Genomic DNA, 19229 nt, shown 5'->3' on the forward strand with positions numbered 1-19229 from the left:
GAAGTTGGTGTGTTAGAAAAAAATACATATATGTTGTGTTCCTGTCTACAGACGTAATAACCCGTGGAAAGAAATGCTGTTGAGCGGGAGGAAGGCGAACAGATAGGTGGATTTTTGTGGTGTGTGTGTGTGTGTGTGTTGTGTTTTTTTTTTCCTCCAATGCTGCGACGCATTAACCCTGCTGCTGTTGGGATGTTCTCTGCTCAGCCTATTGGCTGAGCCCAGGAGCCGCTGTCTGCCAATCGGGTGGTGGAAGGCAGACAAATCTACCCCGCCACAAGCAAAAACGGCGCGTAACCCTTGCGGCGCCGGCCCAGCCGCGCCAGAGCTGGCGCGGGGAAAGGGAGATAGGTGTCTCCAGCTGCTGTGGCCGTTTGGGGCGGGTCGGCTTCTTCCGCTTCTCAGGACCAGGTTGAGAACTAGCGGGTGGCAGCAATGCTCCGCAAGGTGAGAAGCTGGGTAGAAATCTGCCCAGGGGCTACCCTTTTGTTCCTCTTTTGCCACCTGGGTTACGTTTGTGGGCAGATCCGCTACCCGGTCCCAGAGGAGTCACAGGAGGGGACTTTTGTGGGGAATGTCGCCCAAGATTTCCTGCTGGATACAGAGAGTCTGTCAGCTCGCAGGCTGCAGGTCGCTGGAGAGGTGAACCAACGACACTTCCGTGTGGATTTGGACAGCGGAGCCCTGCTCATCAAGAATCCAATCGATCGAGAGGCACTGTGTGGGCTCAGTGCCAGCTGCATCGTGCCCCTGGAGTTTGTAACCGAAGGGCCTTTGGAAATGTACAGAGCGGAGGTAGAAATCGTGGATGTGAATGATCACGCCCCCCGATTTCCTCGGCAGCAGCTGGACTTGGAAATTGGGGAGGCAGCTCCTCCAGGACAGCGTTTCCCCTTGGAGAAGGCTCAGGATGCAGATGTGGGGAGCAACTCCATCAGCAGCTATAGACTAAGCTCCAATGAACACTTTGCACTGGATGTCAAGAAGCGCAGCGACGGCAGCCTGGTCCCAGAGCTGCTCCTGGAGAAGCCTTTGGATCGGGAGAAGCAATCAGACTACCGCCTGGTTCTGACTGCTGTGGATGGAGGTAACCCCCCAAGGTCTGGCACCGCAGAGCTCCGGGTGTCAGTGCTGGACGTGAACGACAACGCCCCTGCCTTCCAGCAATCCAGCTATAGGATTAGCGTGTTGGAGAGCGCACCCGCCGGCATGCTGCTCATCCAGCTCAATGCCTCTGACCCGGACCTGGGTCCCAGTGGTAACGTCACCTTTTCTTTCAGTGGTCACACCCCTGATCGTGTGAGAAACCTCTTTAGCCTGCACCCCACTACTGGAAAGCTTACCCTTCAGGGACCCCTAGACTTTGAGAATGAGAATTACTATGAATTTGATGTTCGGGCTCGTGATGGGGGTTCTCCAGCCATGGAGCAACATTGCAGTCTTCGAGTGGATCTCCTGGATGTCAATGACAATGCCCCCCACATCACAGTGACCTCAGAGCTGGGCACGCTCCCGGAGAGCGCAGAACCTGGCACGGTGGTGGCGCTGATCAGCGTGCAGGACCCCGACTCGGGGTCAAATGGAGACGTGAGCCTCCGTGTTCCCGACCACTTGCCCTTTGCCCTCAAGTCTGCCTTCAGGAACCAGTTCTCCCTGGTGACTGCTGGGCCCTTGGACAGAGAGGCCAAATCCAGCTATGACATCACGGTCACTGCTTCTGATGCTGGGAACCCACCTCTGAGTACCCAAAGGACTATTTTCCTCAATATTTCGGACGTAAATGATAACCCACCCTCTTTCTTCCAGAGATCACATGAGGTGTTTGTTCCTGAGAACAACCGCCCAGGGGACCTGCTTTGCTCCCTTGCAGCCTCTGATCCAGACTCTGGCTTGAATGCACTTATCTCCTACTCTCTCTTAGAGCCCAGAAATCGAGATGTGTCAGCTTCATCCTTTATCTCTCTGAACCCCCAGACGGGAGCTGTTCATGCTACTCGATCCTTTGACTATGAGCAAACACAGACACTGCAGTTTGAGGTGCAGGCCCGAGATCGGGGCAACCCACCCCTCAGTAGCACTGTGACAGTTCGTCTGTTTGTGCTGGACCTCAATGACAATGCTCCAGCTGTGCTCCGCCCTAGGGCCCGGCCTGGTTCCTTATGTCCGCAAGCACTGCCTCCATCCGTTGGAGCTGGTCACCTAGTCACAAAGGTGACCGCTGTAGACTTGGATTCCGGTTACAATGCTTGGGTTTCATATCAGCTCCTGGAGGCCCCGGATCCCAGCCTGTTTGCAGTCTCTCGCTATGCTGGGGAGGTGCGGACGGCAGTCCCCATCCCAGCTGATCTCCCCCCACAAAAGCTGGTCATCGTGGTAAAGGATAGTGGTACCCCACCACTCTCTACTTCTGTTACGCTCCTAGTGTCCTTGGAGGAAGATGCTCATCCAGTGGTCCCTGATCTTCGAGAATCTTCAGCGCCAAGGGAAGGAGAATCTCGCCTGACCCTCTACTTGGCTGTATCACTAGTGGCAATTTGCTTTGTCTCCTTCGGCTCATTCGTGGCACTGCTCTCTAAGTGTCTGCGTGGGGCTGCCTGTGGAGTGACCTGCTTTCCTGCTGGCCCCTGTGCCTGTCTCACCCGATCTCGAAGGAGGGAGGGGCTTCCTCCTTCCAATGGGATCCTCCGAATCCAGCTAGGGTCAGATGATCCTATCAAGTTTGTTGATGTGGGTGGCCACTCTCATGGCTGTACACCCTTGGCTTCTGCACCCACTCGGAGCGATAGCTTCATGATGGTGAAGTCGCCCAGTGCACCTATGGCAGGGGAGCCTGTTCGCCCAAGCTGCCCACCCTCTGATCTTCTCTATGGGCTAGAGGTGAGATCTTTGCAGGCTCAGCCAATGCTTGAGGGTTATTCCAATCCAGGCATATGGCTGGGCCATGTTCCAGAGAGTATTGGCCTCTCTGTACGAGCCCGCAGTGATGTCACCATTTTTGTGAGTGGTAACTTTGCAGTAGATACTGTGTTTTAGAAGTGTTTCGTGACTTAACCAGGGAGTTGTCACAGATTAGTACTTGGGTTTGGGTTATGCCCTTATCTGAGAGTAAGAAATGAAAGTAAGTGGTCAAGAGCCAGGGAATAGTGGCAGCATGCTGCCAGGATGTGGGAGCATAGGAGGCTATAGTGCACAAGGAGAGTGCACTATACTCTACTCTTCATGAATGAAGGGGCCAGGTTCTGGACTAACGTAACACTAGGTTACCATTTCCCAATGGACTGAAGGAAACTAATGCCTTTGTCCCATAGTATCAAATACTCCCTGACCCACTGTGAAGGGAACTCTCTTCTTGAAACATAGAAGAGAGCACAAGGAGGCGAGAGCCAGGGGAGCAGAGTGGCATCAAGGTGGGAGCAGAGATCGGTTAGTCTGGGTCTTCAGGACTCCCACTCAAGTCCCCACTGGGATTTCAGCTAGATGCAGTAGACTGGGCACAGGGGAGCATTACCTCTTTGGGGGTGGGGGGGAGCAGTAAGTGAAATCAATGTCAGAAAACTGGTTTGTAGATGAGGAATTCATAGAGATAACTACTCTGGGAATCTCTAGAGTTTTTTAGAATTGGTGAAACCATAAAGCCCGGGGGTCACGCCTAGCTTCTAGTCACCCTCCTGGGTGACCTGGACCAGTCCCAGAAATGTTCCCCCTTCCACAAGCTGTGATGCTCATTCCACAGCTCAAGTCTGGAATTTCAAGAAATCTGAGTTCTATACCATCAGCTGACATTGAGATTCCTCAAAGCATTGCTGGAAAGTCAGAGCAACACTCTACAAGATCCTAACAAATCTCTTCTCTCATCTTGGCAGTGTTTGGCAGGATGGGGGTGGGAGGGGGAACACGTGGGCTTTGCCTCCCCAAGAAGGACAAACTTTTGTTGGTCTAAGCAAAGTAGTGGAAGCTCATGAAGTCATGCAGGAAGTTGCTGGGAGAGAACACTGAGAAGTTTTGTACTACTTTGTCTTCCCTGTTGAGCACCATCTGAGCTGTCAAATTTTGCTGCCAAGGGGGCTGAATCAACCTGCAGCACGAAATGAGTGGGGAGGCAGGAGGCTTCTGTGACACAGATTTGCAGCACCCGTTCCTAAGGTTTCCAGGACTGAAGAGACTTCATAATTGGTTGAGAGCAGACAGACTTTTTGGCCAATCAGACTCAGAGCTGAGGTGGGGGATCTGCTCTTCCTGCCCGCCTCTCCTCCCCCAGCTCCCCAGCTCCACTCAGATTCAATTCCCCTCCCCACCCACCCACCCCCGCCATTTGGTGACTAAGAAGAACTGCTGCAGGCAGACAAACCCCGGAGCAGTTTTTAAGAGGCTGGAAGGAGACACAAGAGATTTCAGCTGCTACATTCCAAGCCCTGGGTCTACCTTGGAGACAGGACAGCAGAGTCAGTGTCCAGGAAGGGACTGCTGGGTCATGGGGCCCAAGATACCCCCACAGCTCGCTGGGAAATGGCAAGTGCTGTTCATGTTGTCCTTGTGCTGGGGCTGGGTGTCTGGGCAGCTTCGTTACTCAGTGGTGGAGGAGTCTGAGCCAGGGACGCTGGTGGGAAATGTTGCTCAGGATCTAGGCTTAAAGATGACAGATCTGTTGAGCCGCCGACTGCGGTTGGGCTCTGAGGAGAATGGGCACTATTTTTCCCTGAGCTTGATGAGTGGTACTCTGGCAGTAAATCAAAAGATTGACCGAGAGAGCCTGTGTGGAGCCAGCACCAGCTGCCTGCTGCCAGTGCAGGTGGTGACCGAACACCCACTGGAACTAACCCGTGTAGAGGTAGAGATCCTGGATCTCAATGACAACTCTCCTAGCTTTGCCACCCTTGAGCGAGAGATACGCATCTCAGAATCAGCTACATTTGGGGCCCGATTCCCACTGGATAGTGCCCAGGATCCAGACGTGGGCACCAATACTGTGAGTTTCTACACTCTGAGCCCCAACAACCACTTCTCTCTGAATGTGAAGACCCTAAAAGATGGGAAGCTGTTCCCAGAGCTGGTACTAGAGCAGCAGCTGGACCGTGAAGCCCAGGCAAGGCATCAGTTGGTACTCACTGCTGTGGATGGGGGTATCCCGGCCCGCTCAGGAACCACCCTTATCTCTGTCATTGTGCTGGACATCAATGACAATGCTCCAACCTTCCAGTCCTCGGTTCTACGCGTGGCCCTCCCAGAGAATGCACCCATGGGTACACTGCTGCTCCGCCTCAATGCCACTGATCTGGACGAGGGCACCAATGGCCAAGTGAACTATTCTTTTGGAGACCATACATCTGAGGCAGTGCGGAATCTCTTTGGCCTAGACCCTAGCAGTGGAGCAATTCATGTTTTGGGTCCCATAGACTTTGAGGAGTCAAGTTTCTATGAAATCCATGCAAGAGCCCGTGACCAGGGACAGCCAGCCATGGAAGGCCACTGTGTCATTCAAGTGGATGTGGGGGATGCCAATGACAATGCCCCAGAGGTACTACTGGCCTCTTTGGTCAACCCTGTCCTGGAGAGCACACCAGTGGGCACAGTAGTGGGACTGTTTAACGTGCGGGACCGAGACTCAGGGAGAAATGGTGAAGTGAGCCTTGAAATGTCTCCGGACCTGCCATTTCAGATTAAGCCTTCTGAGAACCATTACTCACTGCTAACCAGCCAGCCCTTGGACCGTGAGGCCACATCCCATTATATCATGGAGCTGCTGGCCAGCGATGCAGGGTCACCTCCCCTGCACGCACATCTCACCATCAGGCTCAACATTTCGGATATTAACGACAATGCGCCCTACTTCACCCAGCAGCTCTACACTGCTTACATCGCAGAGAATCGGCCTCCAGGTTCCCTTCTCTGCACTGTGGCCGCCTCCGATCCAGATGCTGGGGATAATGCCCGTCTCACCTACTCCATTGTAGGGAACCAGATTCAGGGAGCTCCAGCCGCCTCCTTTGTGTATGTCAACCCTGAGGACGGGCGGGTCTTTGCCCAGCGCTCCTTTGACTACGAATTGCTGCAGATGCTGCAGATCACGGTGGGGGTTCGAGACTCTGGCTCTCCCCCACTGCATGCCAACACATCTCTGCACGTGTTTGTCCTGGACCAGAATGATAATGCCCCAGCGGTGCTGCACCCAAGACCTGGCTGGGGACTCTCGGTCCCCCAACGTCTCCCTCGCTCTGCACCTCCTGGCTCCTTGGTCACCAAGGTGACAGCTGTGGATGCTGATGCAGGCCACAATGCATGGCTCTCCTATTCCCTGTTGCCACAGTCCACAGCCCCGGGACTGTTCCTGGTGTCTGCACACACTGGTGAGGTGCGGACAGCCCGGGCCTTACTGGAGGATGACTCTGACACCCAACAAGTGGTGGTCCTAGTGAGGGACAATGGTGACCCTTCACTCTCCTCTACAGCCACAGTGCTGCTGCTTCTGGAGAATGAGGACCCGGAAGAAATGCCCCAATCCAGCGACTTCCTCACACACCCTCCGGAGCGATCAGACCTCACCCTTTACCTCATTGTGGCTCTTGCAGCCATCAGTCTCTTATCCTTAGTCACCTTCACCTTTGTGTCAGCTAAGTGCCTTCGCGGACACGGAGATGGGGATGGGGGTGGGGGCCAGTGTTGCAGGCGCCAGAACTCACCTTCCCGGGACTACTATAAGCAGTCCAGTCCCAACCTACAGGTTAGCTCAGATGGCACGCTCAAGTACATGGAGGTGACGCTGCGGCCCGCAGACTCGCAGAGCCATTGCTACAGGACGTGCTTTTCACCAGCATCGGATGGCAGCGACTTCACTTTTCTAAGGCCCCTCAGCGTTCAGCAGCCCTCAGCTCTGGCGCTGGAGCCTGACTCCTTCCGTTCCCGCTCTAACACGCTGCGGGAGCGGAGCCAGGTGAGGGGCTCGCCGCGACCCCTGTGGGCAGCAATGGAGAAGCCGCCCATCCACTTAAGGGACTTAGAACTTGCATTCACTCCCCTCAGGCGGGCTCAGCCGCTAGCTGCGCTCCACCCGATTGTCGGGACCATTCGGACTGATTGCGCGGGACCAGAGGTGTGGCTAAAACAGGGATGGGGCTCTGAGCCCCAGAGGTGGTGGTGATTGTGGCCGAAGGGGGAGGGGATAACACTGACCCCGCCCCCACACTCAGAAAAGGCTGGGGCCCGGTGATCTTGTGGGCGATCCCGGGGGTCCCCGGGAGGCAGTCAGAGATCTGCTCGCACAGCCCGCCTCCTAGGCCCCGGCGCCCGCACGCTCCGCCGCTCTTTAGGTTTCCTCTTAGGTTTCTCTGCACTCCCTGGGACTTCGCGGTTATTTTCAACCCTCCTTATTACCTCATCAAACAAACGCATCTGTAGACCAGGACAGAGGTGCGTGCACAGGGCTCCTGCGTGTCCTCCCAGCAGAACACACCCACGGGCCACGCAGCACACGCCCTCGCACTTGAGCCGGCACACACACCACTTTTCCCTGCCGGCGCTCACTGCCAGGTCACACGCACGAGCTGTCCCCGCTCCCCTCACAGCTTCCCTCCACCCCACTGCGGGCCTCAGAGGTACTCATCTCTGCGCATCCTGTTGACAGTCCCAGGTCGTGGCCGCCCGGGGGCCCGCCCCCGTCTCGGGCCGGACCTGATCGCCTCCAGGAAGGCCTGAAGCGGGCTGCGGCCTGGAGCTGGGAGCTACTCTGGGCACTCTAGCCGCGGGGCGGGCGGGACGAGCTGCCCTGGGGCCCTAGAGGCAGCAGGGCCCGGCCTGGGGCGAGTGAGCAGGCCGCTATAGGACGTTCAGCCTGGGACCTCAGTGGCACCCCCACGGCTCCGTTCCTTCGCGGGAAGTGGAAGCCTGGGACACCCCGGCTCGGGAAGCACAGAGATAGGCTTTTGGCTCCGTCGTGACCACAATGTGCCAGGCGTTCTAGGATCAGGGCTTTGGGGGTCACCAAGGTATCTGAGACTTTGGCAAGTCCTTCCTGCCCTGACCGATGGAAAGCCACAGAGCCTGTGCCAGATGCCAGGGTGTCCTCATATATGGGGAAACTGTAATAGTAAAAAGCACAAGTTGACACAACCCCAGGAGTTTTTGGTCAAAAGATATCTATGCCCCACCCTGCCCCTACTGAATCAGAATTGTATGTTGAAACAACACCCTGGAGTGATTCTGATAGCTGACTGAAAGTCTTACTACACACCTCCTCTGAGAACCACAATATCTCATTGCTCTTCCCAACACATTTGTTGGTTAGGTACTAGCATCCCCACGTCATAACTGAGTTCCACAACTGTCAGGTGACTTGCACAAGATTACAGGGTAAGTAACAGAGAGACTTACCCAGGTCTGTCTTACCCCAGATTTTGTACTTTCAATCACTTGACACTTGGAACTTGGAAAGCTGGAGGACAGCAGGGACAGTTTGCATCTGCTGGGATGGGGCAGAGGTTCGGTTCTTTCCCTTGTAGGGTCTTAAAAGTGGAGGAAAGTCTTCTGGGGCTTCTTATCTGTGAGCATCCCTGAGTGAACAAACTTGGACCCGCCGTCCTTATGCAGGTTGTGAATTTCGCCCAACTCCTTTCCTCCAGTCTGTCAGGGTACCTGCATCTTCATGTAGATTCTGCTGTGGCTATGAATACAGTGGCTGACTGAGAGCTGGACATCCCTGCGCCCTTCCCCACAGCAGCCCCGGAATGGTGTTGGTGGCCTCTGTTGCACCTAGGATGCTAAGGTTCTGGGTTCTGCTCACCTCACTGCCACCTGTGAGCCTTAGAGTGAGTCATGTAGCAGCCATGGGTCTTCCTCCTCCCCAGTGTAATCAGAGATGCTCACATGTCCTTCTCTGCTTCTGGCAGTAAGTGTGTGAATTAATTACTAGCATATCCCAGAACCAGTAAGGGGATGGCTCTAGGAGTGCTCCACGAGAGTGTGTGGTGGAATAACAAACCCTCAGAAAGGCTGGGAGGGAGTTGGGAGTGAAGTGGCTGGCCAGAGTCCTACACCTTCATCCAGGTGGGAGAGGGCTATAGATCAGCCCTTTGGGAGCCCTGGAGACTTGTCTGTGCTGCTTGGAGGCTGTGGGAGCTTGATCTCTGCTGGGTTCCATCCAGCAGTTTTCTCTGTCCCAGACAGTGGGGCCTTGTTCTCTCCTTAGTCACAGCCATTGTTTGGCACAGAGTTCTGGGGGTGAGAGGTATCCTGGGGCTTGGATGCCCTGCAAAGGCCCATTCTGGCATGGCTCCTAAATTAATAATGTATTTAGCAGTGGGAAGGGATCCTTGATCGCCAAGGGCCTGGAGGAGGTATTCCTCTGAATGTGTCATAGAACAACCTGGCACCAAAAGGGTTACCCGGAGCAGCAGCCATCTTGCTGCAGAGGATGCTTTGTTCCTAACTCAGGAGCTGAATAAATTCTTTCTAGGGCTGGTGGAATTTTCATCTAAAAGCCTCTTCTGCCAATTTTGGGGGCTTTCTCTTCACCCCTCCCCCAGGTTCCACAGAAGACACTTTCACAGCTTGAATCTCACTTCAGAAGCTCTGAGTCTGTGGGCAGGGAGGAAGGGGCCATTTTTTTATAGCAAAGGAATCTAGGTTTGCTTACTGTGGTCAGATAAGTGTTATTTTATCTCTTTATCTCCTGTACCTCAAACCTCAGAGACCTGACGTATATTTTGTCTTTGAAGCTGAGTCTACCCCTCCCCCATCTCCTCCCATTTTCTTCTCTGTGTCCACTCCCCTCCTTCCCTCTAGGCCCATCCCAGGGGTCGGGTGACATTCAGACTTCTTGACAGTACTCAGCCCCTTTCCCTCTGTTTTCTCCACAGCAAGCCCCGCCCAACACGGACTGGCGTTTCTCTCAGGCCCAGAGACCCGGCACCAGCGGGTAGGTGACTGCCTCTCCAGCCCACCCTCTTCTCTGCGGCATTTTCTCAGTGATGACGTGGGAGGAGATGGGGAGGGCTCAGCATTTGCTACAAATGGCTTCTTCCCTTAGTTCTAGATCTCAGGGAGGTTTTGGTGTATTGGGGGCTATACATAGACCCCTGAAGGAAGAAGCCATTTTGGAGGCTCAACCCATACACTCATCCCTTCCCTTCTCCTCACCATATGAACATTTTCTTATCTCCTGGGGGCTCTGTGGGACCAAAAGATGGTTTTCAGGTGGTCTCTGGGTGGAGAGGAAGTTTTTTATACTCATCTATTGCCTACACCCCATGCTCCTGGTTGAGCTGGGCTCCATACAGACCTGGGGTTCCGGCGGAGAAACCTGGGGCAGGAGGGCAAGAGGAGGCGCTGTCAGCAGTCAGAGCCTCCTCCAGAGTCTGCAGGACAGAGCAGAGGCAGAGGAGGGGGGTCAGGCAGCTGTGGGGGAAGCAGAAACACACAGCTGGAGGTTGGGCTGAGGAGGGAGACAGCTGTAGGGCAGGTCTCCCAGGTCCTGCCCCTCCTCCAGACTGGCCCCCACTGGTCCTGCCCTGTCGGCCTGCAGGCCTTTTGCCTCTGCCACTCTCTTATCTCTGCATCCTTTCCTCAGTCTCTATGTCAGTTTGCCCTCTCTGCCTCTCCCTGTCTTTCTTGGTCTCTATCTCAGTTTCTGTCTTTATGGCTGACTCTCCGTCCCTATCATTTGTGTCTACTTGCGTTGGTCTGTGCCTCACACTGCGCCTGTCATGGCTAGGGGCTTAATAAATGTGGAATCAATGAATAAATGTGACTCTTCCTAGTCTCAGTCTGTTTCTCCTTTTCTTTCTGTCTCTGCCCTTGACCTCTATTCTGTCTCTCCTTCTTTTATCATTTGCTAGTGTCCTTGTGTTCTTCTGACTCCAGTCTTTTTTCTCAGTCTCTCACTATTTCTGCTTCCCTCTCTGTTCTCAGCCTCTCTGTGTCTCTCTCTCTCTCTGTACATCTCTCGAAGTCTGTTGTCTGTTTCTTTCTACCTCGCTGAGTCTCTTTCTCTGTTTCTCTTTTTTTATCTTTCTCTCTCTCTGTCTCTCTTTTATCCTGTGTTATACTCTGTCTTTTATTTCTTTGTACTTGTGGGCAAGCCAGCACACAAATGCACCCTCATCTCTCTCCCTCCCCCTGCCCCTCACACACAGAGCCTTTGATCAACACTTTCCAACACACTCTCCTATCCAGCTGCTCATTTCAATCTGGTATGAATTCCTGCTGAAACAGGAACTCCCTGTGGGTAGGGGAGGAGGGAAACTTCAGCGGAAAGACCTTCAGTTGGTTTGAGGGGAGTGGAGTGGGCTCTGGGCCAGGCCTCCCTTTTAGAAGTCAGAAGCCTGGAGGAGTTCAAGGAGCCCTGGAGAGAGAGGGGGACAGAGCTTGGGCCACCTTCTCCACCTCCTCGTTGGTCAGACACTTGCTGCCCACATTTCCCCAAATGCTACCGATGCTGAACCCTCACTGCCGCAAGAATCCAGGAGACCTTGGTGTATGGTGGAAACTCCAGCTCCTGGGCAGGTGCAGTTCTGTCACTGGTATCAGGATCTCAATGCACTTCCTAAAAGGCCCCTAGAAGGCAACAAACCAGATGGCTTGGACTGCCTTTGCCGCTCCCTAAACCCCAGCTGTCTCCCTTCTTCCCACTGGCCTTGCCAGCCTTCCCATAAGTTATCCATTAGGTCATTCATGCATTCCTTTATGTCTTCATTCATTCAACAAATATTTATTGAGGATCTACTATGAGCCCATACTAAACACTGGCCTATCAGAGTGAACAAACAGACATAATTCATAAACTCATAGGCTTTCATGCCAGCAGGGGAGACAGAAAACTGACAACAAATCACACATAAAATAATGTCTAGTTTCAAATCATACCAAGTTCTGAGAAGAAGGGGGTAAAGTGAGTGTAATAGGGAAGGGGATAGAGAAGGCCCCAAGAGGAAGTGACATTTGAGCTGAGGTGATAAGGAATACAGGGCAATTTGTGTCCCCTTTACTCACACCCACCCAGGCCATATACTGGCCCTGAAGCAGAATTCTCTGCTAAACCTGGAAGCCACACACCCGTTGCCTCTCCTGTGTCCTCTGTGTTGACTACCTTACTCAGCCTCAAGTTCCTTTTCATCAAATGAGAGACTGAGTGGCCTGAAATACATACAGGAGCTCTTAGGGAGATGGAGAAGCCTCAGGAGCTCTCACATCCTTAACATGAGGGGGGTGGGACAAACATTTCTGATTCAGCTCCAAAGTGGCTCAGATAAAATAAGCATTAGGGACCTGGTCCAGCAACTGAAACTTCCCTCCTCCATTCATTCAATAAATAGTAAGCACCTGTAGGCCAGGTAGTGTTCTAGGTGTAGGAGATTTAAAACAGACATAGTCCCTGCCCTCAGGAGTTTACATTGTTGAGGGAGACAACTATTCAAAGAATCACAGAAAACAAATGTAAGATTGCAGCCATGGTAAGTGCTAGGAAGAGTAGTACCTGGTGGTGAGAGCATAAAATAAGAATATGACCTGGTCAGGGAGCAGCAGGAGGACATCCAGAAGGAAATGAGGCTGTGCTGAAGGGTGAATACAAATTAACCAGCTGAAGGAAAGAGTCACGAGCATTCCAGGTAGAGGGGAAAGTGTGTGCAAAGGCCCTGTGGTGAGGCCTCTGAGGAGCAACAGAACAGGGAGTTTTTTCTTTGCTGCCATCTGATGAGTAAATCGGAGTGGGCATCAAGAGGGGGATACAGTGGTACCTCGGTTTTCGAATGTCTCTGTTGATGAATATTTCAGTTTACAAACGCTGTAAACCTGGAAGTAAATGCTTCGGTTTTTGAACATGTCTCGGAAGTCAAACGTGTCACGCGGTTTCCGCTGAGTGCAAATCCTGAGGCCTAGCTGTCCGCTGTTTTCGAACATTTCAGAACTCAAACGGTCCTCCAGAACGGATTACGTTCGAAAACCGAGGTACCACTGTATTTCTCTCAGTCTAACCCTGGTTCCAACCCTCCTCTGCTTTTCTGCCCTACTACCTCCCCATCACCTTGGCTACTGAAAGACCAGGCTCAAAACAGGGCTAGTGAGGAGTTCTTCAGTAAATCTGGTTCAAGTTCAAGCTAGCGCTGGGTCACGTTGCCTAGACAAATGGGAAAAAGACTCACGTTCTGAAGTCCCTGACTACCAGGTGCTCCTCCCCACCACTATCCCTTCTCAGGTCATCCTTTTGGCTTCTGATCCCAACAGCTGTTGTCTTAAGCTCTGAATCCAGCAAGTCAGTTCTCCCTTCTCAGGCTGTTACCCAGGCCCCACCCTGCAGCTGTTCCCATCCTCGGCACTGAGGAGAGAGAGTCCATTGGGTTTCCCCTGGTCCCCACTCTGTTCTCTTTGATGGTACCTTTCCCCTCCCACCAACCTCCCCTCCTCTGAGAGACACTACCTTTTCTCTCCCTTAGTTTGGGCAGTCATTCAACAAACAAACAGATAGCAAGTTATTTTTCATGCTTATAAAATAATGCATGCTCATGATAGAAACATGAGAAATAGAGAACAAAATTTAAAAGAAAAAGCACCCAGAATTTCACAACCCAAGGAAACCACCACTAACCTTTTTTTAATATGGAAAACTTCAAATCTATACAAAAATAGAGAGAGTGGTATAATGAACATCTGTGATCCCACTATTTGGCTTCAACTAACTCTCTACCTCGTTTTCTATTTCCACCCCACACCCCCTTGAATTATTTTGAAGCCATCATATAATTTCATGAGTCTTCACTATCTTTAACAGACAATTCTTTTTTAAAACACATAAGCGCTAAAAATATTAATAAACTAATAATACATTCATAATAAATATTAACAAACGAATATAATCAAATGTCCAGTCAGTAGTCACATTTTCCCAATTAGATATCTCTGTTAAATTATTTGCACACTTACCCAAATTAAGGCCCACATTTTATATTTGGCTGAGTATCTCAACTCTCAATATTTTCATATGTATCTTTCTAAACCTTTTACTTTATGGAGTCAAGCATAGGCTTTTTTAAAAAAGTCTGATTCACTTTAATAAATTGTTTATGAATTTGTTCACAGACTATTGAGTACTTTCATTCCCAGTAAACTGGTATATTTCTCCCCAGTTTTTTTCTCTTTGTAGTAATTGAGGTCATACTGTCCACTGGTATTGTAGCTTATTTTTTTTATCTTTGCAATATATTACAGAAATTTTCCCATGTTAGTAAAAAATTCTTCAAAAATCATTTGATTATTGCATACTAGCCCAACATATGGACACACATGTATATTTTTAAGTGCTGATGGGGTTTTACTACGTTAAAGATATATATGTGCAGTTATATTTATCACAATTAAATCCAGGCCGTTGTCAGGAGTGTCTTTCCCAGATTTCTCATTTTAAGCCTGATAACAGGAAGCATTTTACCAAAGCCCGGCCCCCATCCCCCATCCACACCCCCAATACACCAGAATACAAATTCCTTAAGGCAAGGACTGTATCTGTCATCTCTTAAATCCTAGGACCTGGCACAGGCACTGACACATAGTGGGTGTTTGGAAAATGGTCAATTAGATGAAATCTCTCTCCACGTTTATTTTTCATTGTTTCCCAAATCCTGGAAGAGTCCCCTATACCTGCTGCTGGCTCTCCAGGGCCTCTCTGTTGAAGCTCAGTATGTTGTTGTGTATAAGAGCATAGGCTTTGGAGTCATATTAAATCTGTTTCCAGTTGCAGCTCTGCCAGTTACCAACTGTGTGACTTTGGGGAAGTTTCTCAACCTCTCTGAGCCCTGATTTCATCTGCTGGAAAATAGGGATAATCATAACACTTACCTGTAGGTGGTTCTGAGGCTAAAATAGAATATATATATATATATATATATATATATATATATATATATATATATATATATATTCCAGCAGTCAGCCCAGTGCCCAGAAATAGGAAGCTTTCTGGAAATGGTTCAAAAACTCTCTCCCACTCCACTCATCTCCTGCCCAGCTTCACAGAGCTGACATCCTGTCCGTGTGCTTGGTCTCCAGCCTTCAACCATTTCCCTAGAATCCTCCTTACAGGCCTGCCCTTCTGCTCACCTTTACTCCCACCACCCACCTCCACAGGGTGCAGCCCTAACCTGGGGTATCTGGTCCTGTTGTCCACCCCACAGCCCCAAAGCCCTTCTCCCGGCTGCCTCCCACCATGTGCTCTCCCCAGCCTATCCCCATTAGGCCCTTCACCTAGGACAGAGCCTGCCTGCCTCCGCCCTGCGCCCTCAGTCAGGCTGCAGGTCAGGACTTCTGGATTTTCATGGTGACAGAGACATCCGAGACCTCACCTCTGGGCTCTTGCTTGTCCTCTCACAGGAGCAAGAGTGATCTTTAAATACTTAAATCTGATCACAACGAACCCCTTTTAAACACCTCAGTGGCTTTCCAGAGCTCTTAGGATGAAACCCAAATCTTCAGTGTCTGCTCTGCAGCCCCAGCCCCTGACACCACCTCCCCTGTGTGGCAGCCACACTGGCTTCCCTTAGTCCTTTGGACTCACCAAGCTTCTTTCAGCCTCAGGGCAGGTTTCTCCCCCTGCCTGGAAAGCTCTCTCCCACACTACACCTTCTCCTAGATAACTTAATTTTGCCCCTCATTTTTCAATTTTGAAATGTGTCAATCCTCTTGAAAAGTTGAAAGAATAGTATGATGAACATCTGAATACTCTTTTTACCGAGATTCATCAATTGTTAATATTTTGCACATTTGTTTCTCTTTCTCTCTCTCTCTCTCCCTCTCTCTCTCTCTCTCTCTCTCTCTCTCTCTCTCTCTCTCTCTCTCTCTGTCTCTCTCTCTCTCCTCTCCCTCTCCTCCCCCCCCCCACAGGCCTTTTCCATTCATTCAGGCAACAAATATCTATTGAGGAACCTAATAGACTGTGTGTGTCAGGCTGCTTTTCCTCCCCCTCAAAAACGGAAACAATTTGATCCTTAAAAATTCCAAAAAAGCATGGAAATAGTCACTATGGGAAAAACCCAAGTTAGGTTGGAATCGCTTAGGATTCTTTCACAGGTTAACATTTTTCACAATTATGAATCACTTCATGTTTTTCTCAACGCTTAGAGCATCTAAAGATCTTAATTAGGTGCTGCAGTAGGAAGCAGACAGTCCTGCCATGCGGAGCTCGGTCTGCTGGTGGAGCAGATGGTACGACAGTAAAGTGGGACCACAGCTGCTGCAGGGAGGCACCTGACCCAGCCTGGGTGGGCTTAGGCTAGGGTACCCTCTGACAAATTATGTTCAGGTTACCAAGGCAGAGGTTGGCTGGGAACTGGCACTCTAGAGCACAGGCTGTGCTGTAAGAGAGAACTTGAGGAATTAGGGAAGTGCCTCAGGAAAGGTTTGATGGTACAATGTTTGGGGGGAGGGGACGGGCTGCGGGTGTTCTTATAACATAAAAGGGACAGGTTCTTATGTGGATTTTATCCTGAGGGCTTAGCAAGCCTCCCTGCTCCAGGGTCTCCTGGGGCCTGCTGCCCCCACGTCTCTCAGTTCTCACCCCTTTCTCTGGTCAGACACATTCCCTCCCATTCCCCACCTTCACTGCCGTAGGGCTAGGCCCTGACCTCCCTCTCTGTGATGGTAAGTACTCTCTCTCCGGAGGGGATGTCACCAATTATCCTGCTCTACTCTAAGGGCCATGGTGGCTATGACAAGTGTCTGAGACTCTATAGAGAGCTGGTTTGGGGGACTGACCAATGGGGGTCTGGCTTCGGAGATTGTATAAACTACCTCCTACATCACTGAAAGGGAGCAGGTCTTGGGCATGGGGTGGGGTTGGGGTACTGGATCTGGGAGCTCTGGGATAGGACAGGAGGGGCCGGAGTTGGGCTGGCCTGGGAGCCTGTGCTCACGTCCCACTCTCTCTCTAGCTCCCAAAATGGCGATGAAACTGGCACCTGGCCCAATAACCAATTTGACACAGAGATGCTGCAAGCCATGATCTTGGCCTCCGCCAGCGGTAAGTTGTACCAGTGTGTGTGCTGGGACGGGAGACCTGGGGTTCTGGGGACATCCCATTGCCACCATACTCTCAGGCTGGCTGTCAACCTGCATTTCTCCGGATCTTTCAGATGGACTCATAATTGTAGAACACAAAGCCAGGGTGAGGAACCCCTGAGGGATTCAGGGGCCTGGGGCACCCACAGGGGCCTGGGTCCTGAACAAGTAAAGACCCATTGAGGAGATATGGGGGTCGTGGTTAAGTCTCGCTCTGGAGGGGAGAGCATCAGCCCAGTCCCAGCTCTGCCACTTTAGATCATTTTGATAGGTCAATTTGCTTAATCTCTCGAAACCTCAGTTTTCTCAGCCAAGAAAATGGGGGCAGCGACCTCGTAGGGCTGTGGTGAGGATTAAATGAGATGATACCACAAAGCACGAAGTGCTGGGTCTGGCACATACAAGCCATCACTCCATACTCCATGGACATAGGCAGGCATCCTCCCCGCAGAGAGAACACACTCTGGATATATGAAACCCCTTCTCTTTTCTGCTGCCCCCACCTTCAGAACAGGATTGTGGTTTTCCCACAAGGCTAACAAAGAACTTCACATGGACTAGAGAGTCGGTTGATGGTTGTTATCCCTAAAGAGTCACAAGGGTCCTGAGCAGGGGAAGCAGAATAGTGTCATTACTACTTAGGAGCACAGGCTTTGGAGGCAGGCCAATGTGGATTCAAATCCAGGCACCCCTATTTGTGAGTCCTCAGACAAGTTACTAGGCCCCTCTGGGCCTCAGTTTCATTGACTAGGGAATGGGTACAATAATAACAGCTCTCACTGTGTGCTGTGAGAGCCTAATATCACAGGAGAGGGGCACACTATGTAGCGGCTAACATTGACTATTATCTTTTTTTTTTTTAATTGGGGAATACTGGGGAACAGTGTGTTTCTCCAGGGCCCATCAGCTCCAAGTCGTTGTCCTTCAGTCTAGTTGTGGAGGGCGCAGCTCAGCTCCAAGTCCAGTCACCGTTTTCAATCTTTAGTTGCAGGGGGCACAGCCCACCACCATCCCATGTGGGAATTGATCCGGTGACCTTGTTGTTGAGAACTCACGCTCTAACCAACTGAGCCATCCGGCTGCCCCTCTGGCAGCTCAGCTGCAGCTCGTTGCCTTCAGTCTAGTTTGTGGAGGGCGCAGCTCACTGGCCCATGTGGGAATCAAAGCGGCAACCCTGTTGTTCAAAGCTGGTGCTTTAACCAACTGAGCCACCTGGCCACCCACTGGTTATTACCTTTATTGACCCATAGGGGTGAGCAGAAGGCAGAATTAGAATAATACCCATTAATAAGGACTGGCTTCTGGAGCAGCAAATCCTGGGCTTGTATGGAGGCTGGCAGAGGATTAAGGCACCGGCCTTATATAGTGAACAGCGAGCCCTGCCCTCCAGCATGTCTGTTCTGGTGTGCTGGTGGGCAAAGAACTAGGTAAAACCAGAAAAATAATCACCATAACCATGCCCGTATATCACCCCGGGCACATGCTAGACAAACTCTATGGGCCTCATGTCAGTGAACCCTCTCAGCAGCTCTGCAAGGCAGGTCCGATTACTTACATTTGACAGAGGAGAGAACTAAGAAGTCCCTTCTCCAAGGCTGCAGATTGGTGATCTACCCCACCCGACTCACATGTTCATGCCCTTTCTGCTATAGTGACCATGTCTGCCTTGAGATCCAGCCTCAGTTTCCCTTTCAGCTGCATAGGTCTAGAGGCTGAGCTCTTATTGCCCTGCATCATTGTCCCCGGTTAGGGATGCCAGATAAAATACAAAGTGCCCAGTTAAATTTTAACTTCAGATAAATAGTAAATTATGTTTTAGCATAAGTAGGTCCCAAATGTTAGTATTGGGACATACTACACTAAAAAATTGTTCATCGTTTAGCTGAAATTCATATTTAACAGGGTGCCCTTATATTTTTATCTGCTAAATTTGGCAGGCCTCCCCCAGACGTCTGTGAGGCTGAGTGGGGCCAGGCCTGTGTGTGGCTGGTGAAGGGGAAGAGAAGGGGAAGTGGCAGAGGCGGCTAGCTTTCCCGGACAGAGCCAGGCCCAGGTCTGGGGGCCTGTAATTCCAGAGAGGCCAGATGCTGAGCCTGAAAGAAGGAGGCAGCTGGGTCTGGGGAGATGCCAAGTCGGGTTCTTGTGGGAAGTAAACAGACAGTCAGGTATATTTAGTGCTTGTGGCCTTGAGCCTC

General features: G+C 51.3%; 1 protein-coding gene across 21 annotated transcripts in view; it reads left to right on the forward strand.

Moving 5' to 3' along the window:
* The window catches only part of LOC109451094 (protocadherin gamma-C4), a 149525-nt gene that overhangs the window by 125157 nt on the left and 5139 nt on the right, over positions 1–19229 (forward strand). For 18 of the 21 annotated variants that reach the window (XM_074313681.2, XM_019739024.3, XM_074313682.2 and 15 more), the window contains exons 2-3: positions 9849–9907; positions 16908–16996. In XM_074313681.2, coding sequence (XP_074169782.2) covers positions 9849–9907; positions 16908–16996 — 148 coding nt within the window. Of the gene's footprint in view, positions 1–152; positions 2878–3537; positions 6929–9848; positions 9908–16907; positions 16997–19229 lie in introns of those variants that run through there. The other 3 variants (XM_019739016.3, XM_019739028.3, XM_088798668.1) reach the window with 3 other exon arrangements.

Source organism: Rhinolophus sinicus, chromosome 5, assembly GCF_057876585.1.
Source record: "Rhinolophus sinicus isolate RSI-liver-muscle chromosome 5, RSI-T2T, whole genome shotgun sequence".
NCBI classification, from domain to species: Eukaryota; Metazoa; Chordata; class Mammalia; order Chiroptera; family Rhinolophidae; genus Rhinolophus; species Rhinolophus sinicus.